The sequence below is a fragment of the Ammospiza nelsoni genome, chromosome 16 (assembly GCF_027579445.1).
Source record: "Ammospiza nelsoni isolate bAmmNel1 chromosome 16, bAmmNel1.pri, whole genome shotgun sequence".
In the NCBI taxonomy this organism is placed as follows: Eukaryota; Metazoa; Chordata; class Aves; order Passeriformes; family Passerellidae; genus Ammospiza; species Ammospiza nelsoni.
The window spans coordinates 8,885,616-8,909,050 of NC_080648.1; the positions used below are offsets into that span (position 1 = coordinate 8,885,616).

General features: G+C 39.8%; 2 protein-coding genes across 4 annotated transcripts in view; both read left to right on the forward strand.

Annotated features, from left to right (window-relative positions):
* ACSL6 (acyl-CoA synthetase long chain family member 6) overlaps positions 1–10,306 on the forward strand; it is a 44,159-nt gene extending 33,853 nt beyond the window's left edge. The window contains 7 exon segments of the mRNA XM_059483817.1: positions 162–234; positions 638–726; positions 1,286–1,402; positions 1,641–1,784; positions 2,507–2,608; positions 3,574–3,645; positions 5,674–10,306. Of these exon segments, the coding sequence (XP_059339800.1) occupies positions 162–234; positions 638–726; positions 1,286–1,402; positions 1,641–1,784; positions 2,507–2,608; positions 3,574–3,645; positions 5,674–5,814 (738 nt within the window). The 3' untranslated portion in view covers positions 5,815–10,306.
* Positions 10,307–11,038: 732 nt separating this feature from the next.
* On the forward strand, positions 11,039–22,105 carry MEIKIN (meiotic kinetochore factor). 3 transcript variants are annotated; one of them, XM_059483818.1, is made up of 14 exons: positions 11,039–11,282; positions 12,653–12,740; positions 12,962–13,040; positions 13,420–13,480; positions 14,398–14,538; positions 14,962–15,081; positions 15,344–15,383; positions 16,608–16,669; positions 17,452–17,546; positions 17,911–18,084; positions 18,432–18,512; positions 18,988–19,143; positions 19,431–19,554; positions 20,886–22,105. In XM_059483818.1, the coding sequence occupies exons 1-14, from the start codon at positions 11,039–11,041 to the stop codon at positions 20,930–20,932; spliced, it is 1,512 nt and encodes a 503-aa protein (XP_059339801.1). In that variant the 3' UTR covers positions 20,933–22,105. The 3 variants fall into 3 exon arrangements, with proteins under 3 accessions (XP_059339801.1, XP_059339803.1, XP_059339804.1); XM_059483821.1 differs by lacking the exon at positions 11,039–11,282 and adding an exon at positions 11,310–11,399; XM_059483820.1 differs by lacking the exon at positions 18,432–18,512.
* Positions 22,106–23,435: the final 1,330 nt, after the last annotated feature.

Consider the following 23,435-nt stretch of genomic DNA (forward strand, 5'->3'; position numbering starts at 1 on the left):
AGTAGAAGCCAGGGACAGTGTCCCCATGGCAAATGGGCACCCACACACTGCAGCTGCAGCCCCAGCTCACAGGACTGTGCAACACAGGGCAATGCTTGGGATTGCAGTTTGGAATAGCAGAATCTTTTAGGATCTTTTAAAGATACCTGTCTCTTTGTCAGGTTTATGAAGGCTATGGCCAAACAGAATGCACAGCTGGATGCACCTTTACAACTCCAGGTGACTGGACATCAGGTAATTATTTTCTTCCACCATTGGAAGAAATAAAATAAATGCACATTCCTTTAGGAAATTTTGGACTGTAACATCAAGGCCAGGTTGGATGGGGCTTGGAGAAACCTGATCTAGTGGAAGGTGCTCCTGCCTCTGGCAGGGGGTTGGAATGAGATGAGTTTTAAGGTTCCTTCCAACCCAAACCACTCTGTGCTATTTCAGGATAGGTTTTATATCCAAAGAGGAGGTGTCGGTATTTAGTTTTAATAGTGCAAAACCTTAATTAAGTAAATGATTTCTGCACACAGACACAGCTCCTGCAAGAACATCCAGTGTATCTACAACTATGCAAGTAATTAATGATAAAATGCTAATTATTATTTATAGGAGAGATGACAAGTGACTTGATAACTTTGATTTCCAGGTCATGTAGGAGCCCCTTTGCCCTGTAACTTAATCAGATTGAAGGATGTGGAAGAACTGAATTATTTTGCTTCCAAAGGAGAAGGAGAGGTAGCAAATCACATTTTTATATCAAATTCTCACTAGTTAACACTGTATGAAGTAGTTTATAGAAGCATTTGACCTTTGTAGGGTGCATGGTTGCTGATGGGTTACATTGTGCAATCAGGAAAGGAAAATGGATGTTTAACCATAGAGCAGCAAAGAATTAATGAAAAAGGAGCTGTGGCAGTACTTCCAGCCTGATTCCTTAAACTGCTAAGACTGAATTAGTTCAGCTAAGAAGAGCTGAATTGCTTTGATTTCTACATTGCTGCGATCTCTACATTGCTGTGATTTTTATACTATACAAAAATTAAACTTATTGAAATAATTTTGTTATTTTTAACTACAAATGGAATGCAAATCAACTTCAAACAAATCAGTTTTGCAAAGCCTACTTCATATTTCCATTTGCTTAAAAAAAGCCATAGATAGTTTATTAACCCAATCTGGTTTAGTTTCATGGAGCCTAGTCATTAAAATATTTCAAATTTAGTGAGTTACTACTTAACTTATATTTATGGCAGAATAAGAAAATAATTCATCACCACCCCTGGTTGTTTTGCAGATCTGTGTGAAAGGACCCAATGTGTTTAAAGGTTACTTGAAAGATGAAGAGAGGACAGCTGAGGCACTGGACCAGGAGGGCTGGCTTCACACAGGAGACATTGGAAAATGGTTACCTGTGCGTACTGGACACACCCAGAGTTCTTATGGCAATTGCATTATGCCAAGTAAATTTTCAAGGGCTGAACTTAGGTCTCCAAGCAGGTCTATCTTTACAAAGGATTGAGTTTATATTTGGCACAATAAGCATTCAAAAGCACAATAGGCAATTGAAAGCTCTGTTAAAGACAGACAGCTTGCTGAGTTTCTGTGGTTAAATAACTTCTCTGGGAATTTTCATTTCTTTCTTCTAACAGAATGGGACCCTTAAAATTATTGATCGGAAGAAGCATATATTTAAACTTGCTCAGGGAGAATACATTGCACCGGAGAAGATCGAGAATATCTACATCCGCAGTGACCCTGTTGCTCAGATCTATGTCCATGGAGACAGCCTGCAGGTACAAACCAAGCTTTCAGAAAATCTTACTTTAGTCTTAGTAGCTAGAAGACAGAGCTGGGCTTGAAGGAAAGGAAAATGTGAGTGGATCACACCACACTGTCTCCCTCCTGCTTTGGAGCTGCCTGACAGCCAGGCAGGAACTGAGCTGCTGGTGTGACCCTGAGCAGCTTAGAGAATGCTGTGACCAAAGATCAAGCTTTTAAGTTGGCTTTGGTGTCACTCTTTGGGTCTCCAGTGCTGTGCTTTGCCACCATGCCTGTGGTAAGCCAGGAAAAGGCAAAGTCACTGCTGCCCCAACACTGCCTGCCCATTCTGACCAATCTTGTTCTGTTAATTTGCACATTTATACACACACTTACAGCTTCTGAAGCATGGCAATTCATCCTCTGCATTCAAGGCTCACAAGCATGAGCCTTCCCTTAGCATCAGAGTTTGCCTGGGATTTGCAGGGCCATGTGAGTTATTAATGTCCAGGAGGAGCATGAACCCAACTGAGGGTATTAAAACTGCTGGTAAATGCAGTCACAGACAACCTTTTACCTGAGAAAAAGGCACAGGCATCAGAATGTACTTCATGACAATATGTTAGCAAATTACTGACATAATTATCAGGAAGTGGTAAACGTGCAGAAATTCAGCTGACTTGTGTATTCACTTCAATGTAGAGCCTGGAATGTGGTTCAGCTTTCACCTGCAACTCTCCTTCTCCTTTACCTACAGGCCTTCCTGGTGGGAATTGTGGTGCCTGATTCTGAGGTCATGCCAGGTTGGGCAAAGAAAAGAGGGTTTGAAGGAACATATGCAGAACTCTGTAAAAATAAGGTTTGTATCTGCAGTACAGACTTTTTTTATTATTATTTTTTGCTGTAGCATGATGTGTGCACAATACTTTGTCTAGGAATGACAATTTCAGTGACAAGAATTATTTCCTTACTGAACATTCAGCAGGGTTGACCTGGATCCAGTGATGTGTTGACTGGTGGTACCAACTTCTGTCAGCACTGGTGGAGGAGGGCAAGAGTCTCTCTTGCAGAGAACAACAGTACAGCAGGAGGAGAGATTGTGTTGGCTCAGATTTCTTAAATAAGACAACTAAACAAAACTTATTGCTGGTCTTCTCTATGGTGACCGGCAACAGGACCGGAGGGAAGGGCCTGAAGTTGTCAGAGGAGGTTTGGATATTAGGAAAAGGTTTTTCCCAGAGAGGGTGGCTGGGCACTGGAAGAGGCTTCCAAGGGGACTGGTCACACCATCAATCTGACAGAGCTCAAGGAGCAATTGGATAATACTCACAGGCATGTGGTTTGACTCTTGGGCTGTTCTATGCAGGGCTGGGAGCTGTATTCCATGGTTCTTGTGGGTCCCTTCCAACTCAGGACATTCTATGATTCTATAAAAAGGACCCCAGTCTTAAACACATGCTCTCTAATACTGAGGAACTGCACTGGATCACATCAGTAAATACTGATGTCACTGAACCATTCCACTGGTGTCTGTGGGCAGTGATTCTGCATTGAAGTCTGGCAGATGGTGAAAGGACTGTAAATTTAACAGCTATGTCACATTGCTGGTTTGAAAATAGAATTACTTTTCATACCAAGGAGACACTTAACATCACCACACTTAAGTGTAATGCTTATACATTACAACAGAATTTTGCTAATTACATACTAACTGTTAGTAAGGCACCTGAACTTTGCTCAGAAACACTTTGGTGAGCAGTGAGCATTAATTGCATGTAAGGTTGGCTATGGTAGCTCATGAAGAATTTCTGTGTTTTGATGCAGGAACTGCAGCAGGCAATAATGGAAGACATGGTACGGTTAGGGAAGGAGAGTGGGCTTCACTCCTTTGAGCAGGTAAAATGAAACATCCTTCAGTGTGCTCAGACAGGCCATCTGTCTGTATAGAAGAGGGATTTGTCAGCATTTATCATGTTACTACAAATCTTTGTTGCAGCTGCACATGATGTTTTTGGAAGGAGCTTTATTGCTGGCACCCTGTAGTTATTCCTTTAGAAAAATGTATTTGCTGTGATTCTGCTTCCCACCCATGTTTGAAATTTGAATTAAATTTAGTGAAAGTTTTGGGTGCAGAGGTCAAAATGTTAATTGGGGGGGACATGGATAATCTCCAGAAAACCAGAGGTCAAGATAAACATCTGTAGGAGTCTGACTTTCCTGCCACTGAAAGCTCTGTTAGAAATTGGGTCACTAATGACTACTCTTATACCTGACCTGGAAATGCTGCTAGTTTCTTTATCTTTAGTCTGGGCACTAGTTCTTTCCTGCTTGTGTAAATATTTCTGCAATAGAGCTACAAACACTTCAGAAGGGGAGATCTGAAATCAACCATGGTCTACATAGCATTAAAAACACTGAAAAATTATCCACCCCACTTTAAAATGTCAAATGCTTGTATCTGTTTAAAAAAACAAACATCTTAATCATTACATATAATTAGCAAGGGCTTTTTTGCTTTTGTTCAGACTGTTTCTGGGTGATAATTCTAATGAGTAATTCACCATTGGAGTGGAGCAGAAGCATCATTTAACATAACCCTATTATTAATTTCTCAGTTACCTATGCAAATGAAATGACAGCAAAAAGAAATTTATTTTAAAATAATTCAGTATAAAGCATCATTTTTAATGCACATAACTGTCTGTGCCAATAAACCTTGTTTGCCTCTGCCATGGTCTTCACAGTATGAAATATCCTCAAGTAATCGATTCCACCAGCAGTTTACAATTAATAAAGTATAAAGTAGTGAGGAAAGACTTGTCATCTTTCTAAAATTGGAATAAAATAATAAGAGAATAAAAAATGATACCATTTTCAAAATTAAAGGGCTTCAAAACTTCATCTTTGTTGCAATATGTAATCTTAAAACCAAATTTTGAGCCAGATACTGTGGCTAATATTCCTATGGAATGGGATTCTCTGTTTATGGGGATACTCTTTATCATCCCCATCCTCATCTGCAGCTTGGATTTCTGTCTTGGGAATGACAAGTGTGATTTCTATAACCATCAGCTTCCAGGATCTGAAAGCCAGTGCAGCAAACAGGGGAGCATTAATAGTGTGAACACTGATTTACGAAGGATTGCATGGGGGCAGGGCCTGGACCACGATGCTTGCAGGGAAAGATGAATCACATATCTAAGGAGTGCAAAATGGATTTGCAGCCTATATTGCTGCAGCTCCCAGCCAAACAAACTGCAAAGCAGTCTGGCTTGGGGAATCACAAAAGCAGCAGATGGCTGGGGAATTTTGTCTTAAATCAGTGGGCTCTGACCAGTCACGCAGCAGTTTTCTGCTTTCCCCCACACCAGCACGGGAAGGAAAAGCTCACTCCCATCTGTGCTGCCAGGCTCCCCACTGTGCTCAGAGCCACTGCCTCAAACAAGGGCAGCCCTGTGAAATGCCATTTGCACTGGCTGAAAGATCTGGATCATTTTAATCAGCTAAAGATGATCATCATGTACACATTTTGTGCCTGAAAAGCTTCATGATAACTTTGCAATATTGAATCAGTGCTGTTTGCTTTTGCAGTGGGGTTAAGTTGAGGTTTCTTAGCACAACTCCCTGCCCTTGCCCTCTCCCCCACTGCCTTTCAGCTGTGTGAAACTGCAGTGATGATCTCACACTGGCCCTTGTGCGCTGCCTCACTGTGCTCTGGCCTTGCTTTCATACAGAAAAGCAATTTATGTACTCATTCTCTTGGAAAGCTCCCTTCTGTGGGCAGGGGATGGAAATCCTGGGGACTCAGCAGAAGAGTGCCCTGGACTTGAGGCACCACCAGAGGGAAGCATAGCAAAAAAATTAATGTTTATTCAGTGTGATGCCTGTAACCTTTGCTATAAATATATTCCTCTTTTATTTTAGGTCAAAGCCATTTATATTCACTCTGATATGTTCTCGGTGCAAAACGGTTTGTTGACACCGACATTAAAGGCTAAGAGACCAGAACTGAGAGATTACTTCAAAAAACAAATAGAAGAGCTATATTCAAGCATCTCCATCTGAAATCATGGGAAGAATCTTCTGAGTAATGGACTTCATAGCAATATTAGAATAATACTCAAAAACTACAGAGCCAGAACGACACTGCTGAAATGGATAAGCATCTGAATCTTACATTTGAGCCTTTCATCTTTCTAGGATTTCACACTAACCATATTTTCCCTTCTTTTTGCCATCAGGTGTGATACAATTTCTTTTTTACTCTAGGTATACAGTAAGGCACTACTAAAAGTTATGCTAAATTGCCACAAAATATGCAGAAATTTCAATCTATGACCAAGTAAATTATGGAAGTCTATCTTTTAAATAACTACAAACATTTCTAGTTAAAATAGGGAAAATTTCAGGTATGTCTGTTGATATTTGATTGTATACAACCTAATATATTAGAAACTAAAATAATAAGTAATTCAATAATGTGGTCTACCTCAAATAATCAGTGACTGATGGTGAAAGTAAAAGTCTATTTTCTCTGATTTGGAACTTCAAGCTGGATATTGGTTTATATAGTAAGTGATAGTTTTTATATTTTTCAGGACATAAATGACATTGATTTGATTTAATCATCGATGACTTAACAACCAGAACAGAAATAGGAAGGAATTTCCCACTGTTTGTACTTAATAGACCTATTAGTATGTTACATCTAATGGATTCATGTTACCTGGAAATGACAAGAACAGGGTAGGAAGCAATAGCACAGAATTCCCTCTATTTCCTTTTCATCCAAACACAGTTTATCCATGGTTTGCAGATTCTGCATTAGGGCTCCTTCAGTCCAGTGCACTCAAGGACATCTGAACTGCTCAAACAGAGAAGGTTGGAAAAGCATCACTGGCTCTGTGGTGGCTTTAGGTGGGAGTTCACGATAATCCATATGCTCCCAATCCCTAATTTATTACTTCACAGGCTGCTAATACTGCATAGTCCAGCTGGACTAACTCCCTTCAGAAACAGCGCTAAAGAAATGGAGCACAAGGAATAAGCTGTGATTCTGGATGGGGCTTAGCAAAATGGAAAGGTTTGGGAGAAGGCCAGCCTGAGATGCAGCAGTGGAGGGCATCCTGTCCTTTATCTGGCCATGGAGGGGGAAGAAATACTGCCCCAAAAGACTCATGGGGATGGGATAAAGGCTGTGTTGGCCATTGCTGTGCAAGGCAGAACAGTGGATGTGGTGGCAGAAGGGCCTGTTAAGGGAACGTCTTTATGGTCAGACATCTGGAAGCATCAAATCCCATTGGCATCACCTCCAATGGCCTCTGTGGGATAACCAGCAAGTTGTCTGGATAAAACCTTACATTTCTGTGGTCATCAGAAAGGGGATAAGTCTCACAAGGAGTAGGAACAGACTCTAGAGCTCTCTCTTGGTACAAAGCATGGTACAAGGCAAAGAGAAAACTGTCATGTCAAGTTGCTTGAATACTTGGACTGTTGACAGCTTCTTTCTGCTAAACAGGGTCCTAAATATCTGTGTCTTTTACTAGCTGATGTTTGTTGCACCAGTACATGCTAGCATGGAGCTGTGCCTGCTAGATCTTTGCTAGGACAGTGGAAGCACACTTATTTTCTCTCTTATAGTGGAATCCACTGTAGACTTCTGAAGCTAAAAGTTTAAATTTTTAATGTAAACAGTATCTTATTTTCTCTCTGAATTTCTGTTGCATGCTTCCAAATGAAATAAATTGAATTAATAAGTTAGTGTTTTACGAAGACTGATTTATTGCAATGATTTCAGAATAATACAGAGGAAACCGTTTCAGTAACATAATGACTCAAAGAATGTGGCAGTTTGATTTATCAAATGTGCGTTTGTCTGAATCCCTTTATGCACCTGATTCCTCATTTGATTTCAGTGCAGTGACTCATATCAGTCCAAAGCAAGTAAAGAAATATCTGAGATCTGATGGGATCATCATTTTTCACTGGTGTATGCAGCAATAGCATCCCTGGGGAATTTGCCACGTCAATGGAGGATAGGGATTATTGCATAAAATCTGGCTCTTTGGCTCAAGTCATAAAGGATTTTTATCTCAGTGAAGTTTAGTTCATATCCTTTTTGTATCAGCCAAAAGACAGTCATTACACACACAACCTTCAAAGCAATGGAGAATTAAATTCAGTACAATTTCCTGTCTGTTTTAATGCAACAGTTTTAAAATAAAAACCCCCAAAACCTAGTCATCCAAGAAAGTAGAGAAAAGTTATTTTTCACTGGGATTTTTTGCCATTTGAATTGGATTTACTTTTCTCTTAAGGTGATTTCCGGCTTTTTGAGACAACTAAACTCTGTATAAGTACAGAAGATTCCAATATGAGTTTATTTACAGCTTAGATGGCTGTTATTTTTACATATATGACCCTGAATAATATATCTATATTCTTCTTTTGGTATTTGATGTAAAATGTCAGATGCACTAGAGCCAAATATATGAACACCAAAAGAATAAGAAAAAATGCAGACTTGGCCACACTTGGATGATGTAAAATCTGAGTTGGTTTTTGTCACACCAAAAGTGTGAATGCTTTCAGAACTTGTGAAAATTTGTATAAATGAACTAAAAGCTCTCTTTTGTACTTGTATATCCAATTTTCCTCTGCAGGTCATTCTCTCACCTCAATCATAACGATGTAAGAGATTAACACCTGAAAAACAGACATTGCATAAGGCATGAGCTAGGCTCAATCCTGCTTCTCTTCAAATTCCAGGCATATTTATTTTATACTGAGCTTTCTTCAACTGAAACACTTCTTGTGACCACCAAGGAAAAATCCCCATGACTGTCCAATAACCAGATTGGTTTTGGGTTTGTTTGTTTTTTTTACCTTAAGACAACTAATTACAAAATTCGTTTCTGTTATTCATATTAAAAGGTGGCAACTCTTTTTGCAGTCAGTTTTAGAGTTGCAGTACTGCATTCTTGGTTCTTCCTGGGCCTGGTGCTATGCCTGTGGAATCATTGGAAGAATGTCTTATATATAAAAAACCACAATAAAATACATTTTTCAGGAAGAGGCTCTTGCTTAGTTATATATTTTGTATGCTCTTTGCTTGATATATTGCACAGAGAAAAAATCTGTTCTGCCAAAATGCACAAAGTGTGAGCAGAAACCAGACCAGAGTATTTAACCCCATGTGGGCAGGAAATACATGGAATAATTCTGTCCTGAAAGGCACATTTGCAAGTTAAAATGCTTGATGCACATCAGGTGATACAGAGAGGGTGAGTTTTTATTGATAAAATACCATTTTGCAATCTGTTAGTCAGGATCTATCAGCAACAGTAAAGTCCAGTCTCATTGTTGCCATGAATATGAAATTCTCATGTGTAACAAAATAATCTGACCTTAACCTCTGGAATGAAAAAATTAATTAATTTAGTTTTTGGGTTTTTTTGTTTTTTTTTTTTTTTTTTTTAGTTTTAAATGTGTTAAAAGCACAAACTGCTGATCTATATGTAAATAAATGCTACAAGATGAATGTAAAATGGGAAATAATATACTATTTTTGCATGGTAATAGGTGACTTAAAGACCTCTTGATGCCTTAGAAAAAAATTGAAAAAGCATTTTATTTTCTTTAGAGACAATTCTATTGGCTTGCCTTTTGTATCTTTAGTTCACTTTGGTATTCTTGGGGGGGGGGGATCAGAATTAATCATTGTTTCTTCTTGGAACTGATGTTTTTCAATATTTTACACATTTGGTGGTTTCTATACCACCTTTGCACCTGTGAAACAATGAAGCTTTTCAGAGAAATCTGGATGCCCAGAAATGAAAAAGTTTTAGATCCCTTGAATTCTTCCAAAGAAAACTGTTTTCTGAGGCATCTGGAGTCCCTTTAAGCCCTTCATTTCAGCTTTTTGTTATGTATTTTAGCAAAGTAAAAGCAGCCAACAAATGAGGCATTTTGCTAAGTGTTGCCTATTCTATTTTCAACTGAAAGTGAAGGGGGGTAAAATTTAACATATACATTTGTGTAAAAAAAAAATATCCTAACTGTTATTAAAAATTTTTCAGTTTTGGTATATATTAGCATGTATATCAAAGAGTCATCTATGGAAACTTTTGTAAAAAACTAAATTTTCACCTTTCTCAAAACTGCTCATAAGATTTTCTTGTGTACTGACATACAATAAAAGCTCTTTTATAAAATCTGTTGTTCCTCCAGTACTTTGTCCTCACCATTGGTATGAAGTCATTCAGAATGTGTGGCTAAACTAAACGTGTTGTAAAAATAAAAAATTATGTAAAATAAAATAATGACCAAAAGCATATTGGGACATGAGATTGATTTTAGCAATCTCCTATGAAAACTAATCGTTGCAAAGTTCTCTGAAGATGCAGCAGTCTTTCTGTAATGGTTTCGATTTTAATTTAAAATCAATAATAATATAACCACATGTATATGCTTGTTTAATATGAATTGCAATTGGGAATGCATAGTATTTTTTCAGATTGTGTCTAAACCAATAAAGTTTCAAAGCATATGGGCTCTACTCCGGTTTTTGTGTGCAGTTGTATCTCCGTTCACTTGGAAATCCACAAACGCCTGAAGCGCCCAGAGCCAGGCTGGATGGGGCTTGGAACAGGGTGTGGCAGAAAAGGTCCCTGCCCTGGCAGGGGGCAACAGGATTATATCTGGGCTCCCTTTAACCCAAATTATTCTGGTTCTATACGCTCTATTTTTTTTAAGGTAACGAAGCAACGAGATTCCTCCTGTCTACAGCCTGAAGCTGAAACACGGGGTCAGAGCAGTACATGGATTATCACACACACACGATTTATTGATTCCATTTTCACAGGGGAGTTTTTCCCTGCGAGGGCGGCGATGCCCGGATCCGCCGGACCCGCTGGAGCTGTCTCGTGTCCGGTGTCCCGCGTTCCTGCCCACAGCGGCTCCATCACGAGGGCCGCTCTCTCACTCGGGGCGCTCCCCCATGAGGGCCGCTCCCTCACACAGGCCGATCCCCCATGAGGGCCGCTCCCTCACACGGGGCGATGCCTCCTGAGGGCCGCTCCCTCACACAGGCCGATCCCCCATGAGGGCCGCTCCCTCACACGGGGCGATGCCTCCTGAGGGCCGCTCCCTCACACAGGCCGATCCCCCACGAAGACCGCTCCCTCACACCGGGCGAGCGCGGCCGCCCCGCGCATGCGGGCTGGGGCGGCGGGGGCGGCGCCGCCGGAGGGGCCGCGGGCGGCGGAGGCTGCCGGGTCCCGGGGTTGCCATGGAGCGGGAGCGCCGGCTCCGCGCTCCTTTCGCCGGGAAGGCGCCGCGCAAGAAGCGCCGCTCGTCCCCTCTACCGGAGGCGGCCGCTCTCCCGGGCAGCCGGGCCGGCGGCTCCCAGATGTGCCGGCGGCGCCTGTTCGGGAGCGCAGGGCCTCGCGGGCCCGAGCCCGCTTCTAAGCGCCTGTCCCGGGCGGCGGCGGGGCTCGGGGTGCAGGAGGCGGGGCCCGCACCGGCGGGAAAAGGTGGGGGAAAGAGGACCCTGTGCTGTGCTTTCTGCGGTGTGTTCTGATGGGTAAAGATGCTGGTCAGGGTAATGAGGTCAAGATTTTTGCCAGCAGCGTCCTCGGTGGCCCCCAAAGGTTTGTTCTCACATGGGTGCCCAGCGCAGCGGGTCCTGTGTAAGGCTGGGAGGTGATTTCTTGTTCTCCATGTCCCTCACCGCTTGGAGAAAGCAGACTGCTCTTCTGGAAACAGGAGTGTTAATTCTATTTTAGCTGCTCGTTAGCAATAGGAAGGATTTTTCCTTCTGTGAAGTGCCTCCCTTCCATTTAATGGAGTTGGAAGGGAGCGTCGAGAAATGGCAAGACAAAAGTCTTGCTTAGAGACAATATTTTAAGAATTGCTTGAAATCGTTACTCAGAAGGAGCTGCGTCGTTGAACGCAGTGCAGCAGATACCAAGCTAAGCATTTGAGACCTGTTAAGAAAAAAATGCAGTTCAAGGGAAGGGATGGGAATCAAGTGAAGCCTGACAGACTCTGGGGAACACCAGCGTGGGATGTCTTGATCTTGGGCTGATCTTGGTAATTTAAAAGTAAAACTTTGCAGTGAGAGGGTACAGCAAATGTTTGTTATTGCCTTGTTCCTGCTCTGTTGGCTCCTGCTCGTGTATGTATTTAGTGCTCCAGTGCACAGGATGGTGCAACCAGCTGCCTGGAGGTCTTCCATATGCTTGAAAAAAAGAAGGAAAAGGATGAGTCCTGTCCATATATCATCCTGTCCTGAATTCCCAGGAAGCTTCAGCTGAAGGGCTCTGTGTGGCCCTGGGGAAATGCAGTGACTCAGACCCAGGTTTTAGTGTAGGGATGGGCGCTCCTTTGCAGTCATAAAAGTGTAACTCTAGAAAATTTGACTGTTTCTAGCTCTTAGATAATGAAAGCAAACCACAAAGGTAAATTACTCATAAAATTAGTTTTAGGATGAGAAAATATGTCTCTGAAATTTGCTGGTTACTGATTGTGTTGTTAATGCCATTTGGGATTATATACAGTGAGGACCAGTTTATGTAGAAATCCTTGATACTCCTAATAAACACCATTTAAAACTGATTTGTACTCAAACACTTTGAATCAAGGTAAAGGTTGCTTCCAGGGTGGTGGGTTTTTTTTCCTTTTAATCAACAGGTTTCTAAAACATGAGAAGTATTTCTTTAAGTGTGCTTTTCGTTTTGTCTTGATATACTGCTGAAAAAAGTAAATTCAGATTTTACATTGTTTTTGATAATAGGGTCAGAAAGTGTTATGAGTGTAGAAGGTGGGAACAGTTAAATTAGAAAAAATAATCTAAATTCAAATGTTGAAATTTTCATTACTGAACTAAATATTTATTCTCTAGGCCTGAAGAAAAAGTTCAGTGGGAAAAACTTACCAAAGATTAAAGAAAATGTTGAATATACTGAAGAGAGCTCTTCATGCAACCAAAGGTCAGCTGGACCTCATTTAAACACACATTGTTAAGACTTGCTAGTAAATGATATTGTTTGGTCTTGCGAGATGGCAATTGGAACAATGCACTCTGAATTTTCAGTGCACTGATGTTTGTCAAATTACTTATTCACACCCCATAAAGACATTTTGGAGTTGTTGCTTTTGTCTAAAGCAGTGTAGCTCTGTGACTGAACTTGGTTCTTTTGTTCAACTGCAGCAGTCAAGTGACTGGCAGTGAAACAACAGACTTCAAGATAAAAGAAGAGGAGCCAGAAGAAAGCAGTGTACCACTGAAGGTGAGAATGCTGTCTTGCTTTTTATCTACTAGTGATGGAGGATAAATTAGAGAAGTGTGACACATTAAATTCTTCTTCTATTCAGGTAAAATTTCCTATGAGTTATGTCTGTGAGCCCACACATTTTTCAGGCAGTCTCATCCAGCCAAGATTGCAGGATCAAGGGGTAGGATATTTGTCATGAATTTTAGAGCTGTAAGTTTGTAGGTTTGTTAATGAAAAATCCTACAACAAATTACACTGTGAATAGTAGGCTTAAGTGGTGAAGTACCAGACAGTGAGTTTTCTCAGCATCTGCTAATGTAGGATGATATTTAAATGCCTTTCTTTGTCTACATTCAGTTTTCTTAGGTTGTTTGTATTGGTCTTTTAATTTTAGGATTCCAAACTAATCAACTTTGACAATAAAGGAAGTTTGAAAAATGCTGAAGTGACTTCAAGTGAGTATAATGACTATACATTATATTGTTAAATATATTTGATATTGATAATAAACTAAATGTAAAATTCCTGATATAATTTTATTTCTATAAAAGTGCTGGTCATGTACTGTGCTGTTGTTGTACTGGTTCTTGTAGGGGGATACAGTGTGGGTAAATGATGTAGTAGAGAATGTAATCTTATCCCCTAAAGAGTTGCAGCTGAACCAATTACTAAAGATTAGGAGCAGGCCTGATGATAACAGGCCACACCTGTAGCCACTAAGAACAGTGGTATAAAAGAGTGGGTTGGTGGGAATTGGTGTTAGATGGCTGCTGCAAGGACCAGGAACAGTCAGTGCTTAGAGGAGATGCCTACGAGAAACATTGAGGAGGTACAAAACTCTGGTGATATGGAATCCTTACACTATAATGATAATAGAGCTCTTGATATATAAGACAACAGGTTCTGACTGTGTGATATTAGAAAGTGAAGGTTCTGATATCACTGGCTGGACTTCTGCCTCTTACTGCAGCCTGTGGCTGGGCTCACATGAATTGGTTCTGCAGCACAGACAGACCCACAGCACCTGAGACAGTCTTGAGCCCAGCCTGCTGCAAACCACATGACCTTGGTTTTATCATTGACACAACTAGCTGTGGACATGAGTTCTTCAGTTTACTCAAACCTGCATTTCTAAAAACTTGTGATGTATTTAAGATTTGCCTTGTGAACCTTGGGCAATGAAGGTTTCTTCTCTTGGCTTGTGGTAGTGTATGCTAATAAACAAAGGATGCCCTTTAACTGTGTTATGACTTATTATATAATGAGTGATAATATTTAGCTCATTACAGGAATGAAACTCAGATAAGGAAATCCTGATGGTTTGTACAAGATGACAGTTTTCTTTAGCCAGGTTTTTTGTCTCTTTCTCTAGGTACAGAAATTACTCTTCCCACAGGTGTTTCCACCTTCCTCATAGAGTGTTTAGATGAAGATTCAGCTGCAGATTATAGCACTGCTAGCAGCAGCCTGCAAACTTACTCATCCCCTGAAACATTCAGAGATGATGATTTGGGTGAGACTTTTGGGTGACTTTTTTTCAGTTTTATTTGATGCAAAAAATGTGGGGAGACTCTACAACAGAAAGACTAGGGGCCTCCCTTGGTGTGACTCACCAAGTCACATCTTTGCTATAAACTTGTGCTTAATGTGGAATCAGTGTATCTGCCCTCTAATCTGGTGTGAGTCAGGTCCTTATGTAATTTGAATCCTGCTTTAAAGCTAAAGTTTTCACTGTTGACACAAGCTGTTTATTGGGAATGACCCACAAATGTGTGTTCAGTCCAAACTTTTCTGCAGCTGTTTGAGCCAAGATAGTGCTTGAATTTTGCTTTTTAGTTCCTGTCCTGCAATTGTGTTTGCTTTCAATTGGGTTACAAATTTAATAACTCAATGAATATCACCATAAGAAATCTGCACTTATATTTTTTATGTCCAGAAAGATGCAATTTTTACTCTATGGACCTTGGCAAGTACAAGAACTCTACTCTCCTAGACTCCAGCAAAGCACTGACCATTGATAAGATACCACAGATGTCAAATCTTTCAGCAATATTAGGTAATTCTTTACTACAATACTTCAGGATATAAACATAAACAGTTTTCACTCTGGTTGAGGAACCTGTATAAAATATGTAATGATGATTTTATGTAAGATCTCTTAGCATAATGGAGAGCAGCTCTCTGCTAGTGTTTTGTGTTTGCTTCTAATATTGTGCTTTATAAGTTAGTTTGCACTAAAGCATTGCCTGGTCTAAGCTGGCATAGCCTTTTCATTTGAAGTTTAGCTTTCATGTTTTGGATTTTTTTTTTTTTTTTAGAACCTGTACCAGAGGATTTTCCAAACCAATGCACAAAAAGGTAATCAGTACAGCAGACTCTGATGCACCTAAATGTTCAGACTCTTCTCTTTTGAGAGGTATTTAAAAGAAAGGCCAGTACAAATAAGCCTCTGCTTATGCAGACACTTCTGTGGCGTTTCAGCTACCTGTGTCCTCACTAACTTTGATATGGGTGGAATTTGAAATTGGTCAGGGAAGAGTTTGCCTTACAGATTTCTAGTTTGGCCTTGCAGCCGTAGGGAAGTCAATGCAAGAGAAGTCAATGAAGGATTTTATGGAAGGAGATGGCATTTATTTACAAAATCACTAAATAAGTTGCTTTTGTGCAATTGCACTAATTCTGTCAGATTTCATTCAGTCACAGTGAGAGGGGTGTGCTCAGGTGGTGTGGCCAGGCTTTTCTGTGCAGTAGAGTTTGAAGGATGCCATTTTTGCCTATATATACTTTACTTGTTGTCAAGTCTTCATTAAGTCTGACATTCTGTGCTTGCCCAGAGAAAAATCAGGTTTTGGGCAGGTCTTTTATGTTCTGTAGGAATCATCAGCTTACATGAGGAGCAGCCTTTGCTTTGGAATCCTGCTGACTTTGTTCTGTAATCTTGGGCCAGGTTACTGCCTGTTGATAGAGTTTCCTTACTCAGAATGTGTGTGTGTGCTGTGCTGGCACCCTGTTGACACCCTCCTGTTGTTGGGTGCTGGGTTTTCTCTGGTAAGTTGTCTGTGGTGAGGTTTTATCACAGGGAAGGGTCTTCTGTAGTTGGCTTTGTCACAGAGCTGCCTTCAGGTCCTTACATAAAAACCTGAAGAACATGAGTGTTTTTCTGGGAACAGCATCATTTCTTTTAACCTTTGTGCTTCTCCTTCCAGTCTTTATATGCAGACATTTTCATTCATAATGCATATCAATCTTACTGTTACAGATCTCTACACAATTGATTCTGAATTTTCTTGCAAATCTAATTTCCCCTGCATCCTCCTTAAATGTGTTCTGGCATAGAATGCTGAAGTGCTGAGTATTTAGTGAATCTTCTGTGGGTCTTGAATTGCAACAGTCCTCAAGATAGATGTGTGACTTGATAAACTGTCAAATAACTGTAAAGGGTGATCAAGCAACTCCTTAACAATATTTTTAAAATAAGATTTATCCTATTTCACTCAATCTATATTTCCTAGGATTTTCTTATTAATAGTTTTTTTTAATGTTAACATTCATTCAGAATCTTTTCTTTTTCTCCTCTTCTAGAAAGAGACCATCAAGTTGCTATAGCAGTTCTTCAGCATTAAGCGTGTCAGCTACACTTGCAGGTAAAACATGACCTGAAGCAGTTGTACTAGCTGTGAGAACAGAATATTCTACCCAGAGTTAAATGGTTGCACAGTATCTAAACCAGGCTTTTACTGTGTCATTTGTCTTCCAGCACAGACTAAACTCAGTTGTGTCTAGAAGAGAAAGTGTAAATTGAAAAATTGTCCCAGCAAATAAGACTTGGTTTTAATTAATGTGTTAGGAGAAGAAAACAAAAACAACCAACCAACTAAAGTCTTAGACCCTACATTTTCCAATTTTCACTGAGCATCACCCATGATGCTCAGTGAAATTGACATTGAAAATTGACATTTCTTATTTACCTTACCCAGGGCACAACTATTTGTGTCATGCTCTTTACTTGAGCTAATTTCATGTCAGCTTCATAAATACATTGATGTAACTACAGTTCTGATGTGTGACCAGTACAATTCTGTCTGCAGCCCAGGTACCACATAATTCCCCCCTGCTTAATTTGGAGTGTAATAGCATCAGAAGTTGCCACTGCTAAAGACTGCTGTGATTATGCAGGTCTCAGTGTTTACCCAGCTGTATATAGCCAAGTAACCATTTTAATAAGCAGCCTTGTGTACAGAATGGGAGAGGGGTAACGCAGTCCTGATGGTGGGGAGATGAGGATTATATTGGAGGGGAAAATTGTGTTTACAGGAGTGGCTTTAGAATTATTCCTCTTTGGAAACATCTTGTAAGACATGGGGTGGAGAGTAGCTGTAGTAGTCTTTGTCTCAAAGTTAATTAATGTGTTGGAAATCTGTCACAGGAAAAAAACTCTGTAAAATAACAGCTGCAAGAGAGAGAACTCCAGATCTAAAAAGTGGTATGCGCTGTTCTTCACCATTAGGACCGGAAAGCAAGGTGAAAGATTCTTAATAAATCAGCAAGGTTGTAGCACAAATGACTTCCTCCTTGTGTGGGTGGAAAACTCCACCTAGAGGAACAGTAGTTCCTGCTACACTTGTAAAGTGGTGTTTGCAGCCAGGGCAGAGTGAAGATGTAGCTTGCCTCTCCCTCTCAAGAGAGCAATAATCATGATGTCCCCAGGCTCACTGCTTTTCAGACTGCCTGTGTCAGTGGTACTGAAATGGGTTGTGTAGAGCTCGACTATGACAAGGGGGACTCTTTTTTTTTTTTTTTTTTTTTAGTGGCTATACCAGGCTTTTACTTACCAGGCTATAGAGGTTCCCTTTGTAACACAAAATGTAATTGTTTTGCTATTTAGTATGGTACTCGAACAGCTAAAGCCAAAAGGCTGAAGAAAAAAGAAAGCAGTTTCAATCCCTTTGAAGAAGGTTCATCATCATTTAGGCAGCTTGATGCCCCAGAAAACACGTCAGCCCGATCAAAGGGGCTGACAGCAGAAGTTCTGCCAACCAAACCCACAGATGCTGTGGTGGTAAGTGTTCCCATTGTGCCCCACTGATTAACCCTGGCATGGAATGGAAATGGGAGTTGTGAATCTTGACTGAAGTTAAAATTAAGTGGGAGAAGTGGCAGGAAGTGCCACATTTGAAATGTCCATACTGCATTAAACTAATTTGTAAATTCTTTGTCTTAATTTTGGAGAGCATAAGACCAAAAAATAACCCTGAATGACAGGAATTCAGTACTTAAATCTGAAGAACTAGTAGTAATTCTAAATGGAGTTCTTAAAGTATTGTGTATTAGGAGAATACTGTAAGAGTGATAATAAACAGCAAAGACTTTGAAACTGATACTGAGTTCTTCTCTGTTTTTGTTTAGCAAATGACTTCCACCATGCTAATCATGGAGGAAAATAAAGTCCTAAAAAATCCTGGTAATGCTCAGCCTCTAGAGCTAGATGTGAGTGTCTTATCTGATTTTTTTTTTTTTTTTGAATGATTAAAACCAAAGAAATCATTCCTTGTGGCACATTCCATTTTTGCCTGTATATATATTACATTGCAAATGGCACAACAGACTGATAATTCTGGACACTTAAAATCCCAAACAACCCAAGCTAGGAATTTGTTTTTCTTTTTTACAAATGTAATGTAAAACCAGCACTAGTATCCTTACTTGCATAAACTCTTTGATTCAAAATGAGTATTTAAATGCCAGTTTGATTTCTTTGGCTGTACAGTACTGCCAGTTGTCTCTTTACACTTGAGCTAGTGCATACTAGGTTAATAGATAGAGAATATTAGGGTCTTGGTGAATCCCTAAATAATTTTTATTTAAGCAGAAGAATATCTTCTGCATTAGCCAGTGTGAATTGCTGTCTGTTATTTAACTGGGCAGTTATTCCTGTATATTTTGTATTTTGATGGAACTGTAGCTTAGCCTGTCGCCGGTGTGTAAAGCCTCACCCGGGGAAGACCTGTTCCTGAATACCACAGGCCCTTTTGTTAACTCAGAAGAAATTGTTCCTGCATCTCTGAGCTCAGAAAAAGAAATGACTCCTCAAAGTCCAGAAGAAAAGAATATTTTAAAGGTTCTGATTTTATTGCACTTCTTAAATCCAGTTTTGTCATGCTAATTTCTACTGTACTGTATATTTAATCCTTACAGTATCAAAACTGCAAAAGAGAATGTTTAAAGCTTTGAAGCTTTCTATCACCCTTTCCAATAGCATGTTGAGTATACACAAGTAGTCTTAAATGTCTCCTAGTGACATGCCTTGAAATCTGCATGTAATCTCTAGTTCCCCTAGAAGAAAGCTAAAAGAACATTTCTTCAGTGGGAATAGTTGTGTGAATGAAATGTCATTAATCTTTCCAGCCTCAGTGTGACAGAAGGGAGATCTGCTCCATCGTGAGAATGTCACCAGACCCGAGGCCTTCCCGGCTGCACCAAGTTCCAGTTAACTCCAAAAAGTGCCACCTTCCCAAAGGAATGCCTGAAGGTAAAGGGGGTACAGACTTGGTTCTATACTCCTGGATGTGTAGTACATATTGTATATACATACTGGGCAGGTGCTGACTGGTTAGTTGAGTGTTTAAAGGTTGTTGGGCTTTTTCTTAAAGTCTGAATATTTGGAAAAATCACAAGGCTAAAAAGAAGGAAAGATGCAGAAAATTTCAACTCTGGCTTAATAGTGTTCTTGTGCAACAGTACTTAATTAAAATTGCACTAATGTTTTTTCCTCCAAGGATCTTTAGCATAGGAGTTAATACAGTCATAGGCTACTTCAGAATTAAGGCCTTACTATTAGTCTGTGCTTTATTTCTAGGGTGAGTAAGCCTGAGTTGAACTTTGGTATTCACTACCACCCCTCCACCAAAGTAATTCAAGTTATCAGTAATGTTTCTCTTCAAAAATTACCAGTTTCTCATAAGGTTTCTGTTCTTTTTTCCTGTAACCCTTAACATAGGGAAAGCTCCTTTATTCACTTCTTTGGTTTTTGTTATACAAAAATGAGAACTGTGAACAAAACTGTCTCATCACTTAACACAGAGGTAAAAGCCTCTCCTTTTCCCATCTCTGAAGTTTCTTGATGTACCACTGGATGGCACGTGTCTTCCAAAGTTTAAAGTAGTTCTTCTCCAAGTTGCTTGCAAGTTGTGTGTTATTTATTCTCTTTTAATTCAATACTGCCACACTTTATACTGCATAAGTGTGGAAGCTTTCAAAAATACTGAATACACAAAAAATTTTCATTTGCACTCTCTTAGGGCCAAAAGTCTTCCTACTTTATTACCAGTTATATGCAGCACCTAGAATGCAAGGAAGTGCTTGTGTTTGTATGTATTAATTATGTATTAATTAATGACACTCATCTGACGCTTCTGTACAGATCAAAGAACTGGGATTGTGCTGGGTCATGTGCCCAGGCAAATTGTGGTAATACAGAACACAGGTTGTACTTGGTGGGCAAGTGAATCAGAAATCAGCAAGCAGTGTTGTCAGAACAAGAGTTTGGTTTTCTTACTCCTTTTCTAGAGGGTCCTGGTATCAGAAATTAGATTCCACTGTGATGGGGGGTTTATGCTGGATGTTTTATTCTCTGCTCAAGGAGTCTTTCAGATGATGCTGGTTTCCATTAGGAATGTACATATACTCAAAAGTATTGTCCTCTTCTCACTGGTAAATGAGATCTGCAAGATCCACATTCTTCCAGATAAATGCTAGCACTGGATATATCTAGTGAACATCTGGTGAGATCATTGAGCTTTCTTTTACATGTGAGAATGTACTACTTTATTGATAATTATTTATTACTTTTTTTTTCCCCAGATTCTATAACGAGTACCAAAAATTGGATCTACTGTAAACGGAGATGAGATTTTTGGCTCTCAACAGGAGTTAACAGAGGAAATGACTGTATTGGTGCTGTGGTGGTAAAACAGACCTCCTAACTAGCAAATAATGGTTGAATGTTGTTTGACGTTTAGTATTACGTGTTTCAGTAAGCTGGTAAATACTCAAATACTTTATATTAAATTATTTTGTACAGCAGCTAGATCCTGTTCTGGGCATTATTCTGTAAGGATTCCATAAAGATGATTCTTCAGTTTGTTTAGATTTTTAAAAAGTTTGACTGAAGAACAGCAGACCAAATGCCTTTAATAGAATTACTTTTGGCTCTCTCTCTGCCAAGATTTCTAGTTTTCTCTACCAGCATTAGTATCTAAAGATGAGACCTCTGTTTAAGTGTTAACATTGACTGTGAAGGTAACTGCATACCTGGGAGTGGCCCTGAGAGCATTCATGTACTCTTGGAGACCCAGAAGTCAATAGTATGCCACCTTTAAACTCCTTCAGTGCTTAGGTCTGCAGAACTTTGGAGGTACAGGACTGTGAGTTCTGCTGTAATTTGATTTCTGAACATGACTACAGGTCATTTTCACCTCATCATCTCTGAGAATTGGCTCTTAATGATCAGCACTGTCACCATTCTGGGCATATCCACTGCCCAGCCACTGCCATCTCAGAGTTCTTCCTGCTTCATCTCAGGTATTTTGTAATATCACATCGCTGTCATTGTTCCTTCTAGTGGCTTCAGACTAAAAGTAAATGCCTTACATGAACACAATGGTGGGAAAAACCCCTTTATAGCTGAACTGTTTGAAAAGATGGATATTGACGTTCTGGATTTTCAGGTTACTGCTCACACTATGTCCACATAATTCAAATTCCCAGTGCTTCCAGTTCAGGTTGTGGATTGTTAATTCATAAACGTTGTTCTTAATGTGCTGAATGTCTCAGAAAACACTGTCAAGAACAATTTTTTTCCGCTTGAATTCATTGCACATTAAAGTAATTTGGAGCCCTACAGTGTTCTCATTACAATATCCTTTACTCAGACTTTCTCTGGACAAAAAGGAAGTTTTTCAATGTTACAAAATGCTAGTATGGCTTTCAAAAGTCTGAGTTTATTTCTCAGTGTTATCACCCTGGAAAATAGTTCTGTATTTCCTAAAAGAGCATTAAAAGAAGACATACAAAATCCACAACTGTAGTTTGACTGCATTTGAAAATACCTGTAAAAGTTCAAACCCTCATCTTTTCCCCATTGCTCTGGGGTAGAAGGAAGTGCAAATAATTGCTGCTGGATTGGTCTGTGAACAAGTATTATATAAACATTCTGAATGGCTCAAGGTTAAAAATTATGCCATTAAACTCTTTTTCTTTTAAGCATTAATAGAACGAGTTCTGCCAATAACTCTGTGGAGTCCTGTTGGGTATGCTTTTAATTATCAATATCCTTGTTCTTGCAAATACTAAATCACTAGTAGTTATGCAGGAATCTAGAGCCCCTAGGAGACAGAGGTGAGCTCCTTGATGTAGCTTTAAGCAAAAATGAAAGTTACATATTTAGTAAGTTTACTTGAATAATCATCATAATGCTTATAATGATTATTCAAGTAAAGGATGGTCCACAATAAAGATGTTTATTGTAAGGATATTCTGGAAGTCATAGGAAAAAACACTTATTTTGCCCCAGGCCATTTGGTAGTGTTACCCAAAGAGACTAATACTGACAAACTAATTGGAAAGTACAAGAGAGGAAAACATGGTAATATGGTCTGGAAGTGTGGAATTGGCTGTAGCAGCCTGAATATTGCTGGGGTCTGTCTTTGTTTTTCTTGATGTGATGAGGCTGTATAGGAGGACAGAAATATCATGAACCACAATCTCTTGTCCTTCCCTTCACTTATGAAAGCACTGCTTCTTATCATCTTTTGTCTGACTCTTAGAGAAAGTGTAATTAATTACCAGGCTAGCTCTTTGCCCCAGGGAAGGAAATTCATTTTGAGGCTGCAACAATCCCTACTCTTGTTCTGCTGTTCTCAAAGGAAGGGCATTTTCTCATAGTTTGGTTTTCAGCTGAAAAATTACTACATAAAATTTCATTCAGAGTGGAAACTGGCTCTTCCATATTGGTAGATAAAGGTTATGGGTCATGGCCAGTTAATGGGTAGGACTGAGGAGGTTATTTGTGCAGTGATTCGGGAGAAGAATCTGTTCAGTGTCGCCAGGGCTGCTCTGTCACATCCCAGACATGATGAAGTCTTAATGGCTTGAATGGAATTGCTTGCAGCGAGTCAGTCCATGCAAGAACTCTGATAATCCTTTATCAGCAGGAATTGTGCATGGCAGATGCATGTTGAGTAAATGTATTGTACATAAATCTGTAAGAGGTTTTTCATTAACACTGTTCAGTTATTCTTGTTATCTGAAGTGCACTTTTAGGAGACTTTGACTCCAAGTACTCAGAGATGGTGGGAGATGTCTTGTACAGGAGCACTCCAAGGGTACATGTACAGGTCAGCGGAGGGCAAA

What these genes read in the sequence shown, in the direction of transcription:
- MEIKIN (XM_059483818.1), top strand. Translation starts at nt 11,039, where the DNA reads ATGGAGCGGGAGCGCCGGCTCCGCGCTCCTTTCGCCGGGAAGGCGCCG. An exon ending in GCCCGCACCGGCGGGAAAAG is followed by an intron (nt 11,283 to 12,652) that starts GTGGGGGAAAGA and finishes TTTATTCTCTAG; the next exon opens with GCCTGAAGAAAAAGTTCAGT. An exon ending in CGTGTCAGCTACACTTGCAG is followed by an intron (nt 16,670 to 17,451) that starts GTAAAACATGAC and finishes AATCTGTCACAG; the next exon opens with GAAAAAAACTCTGTAAAATA.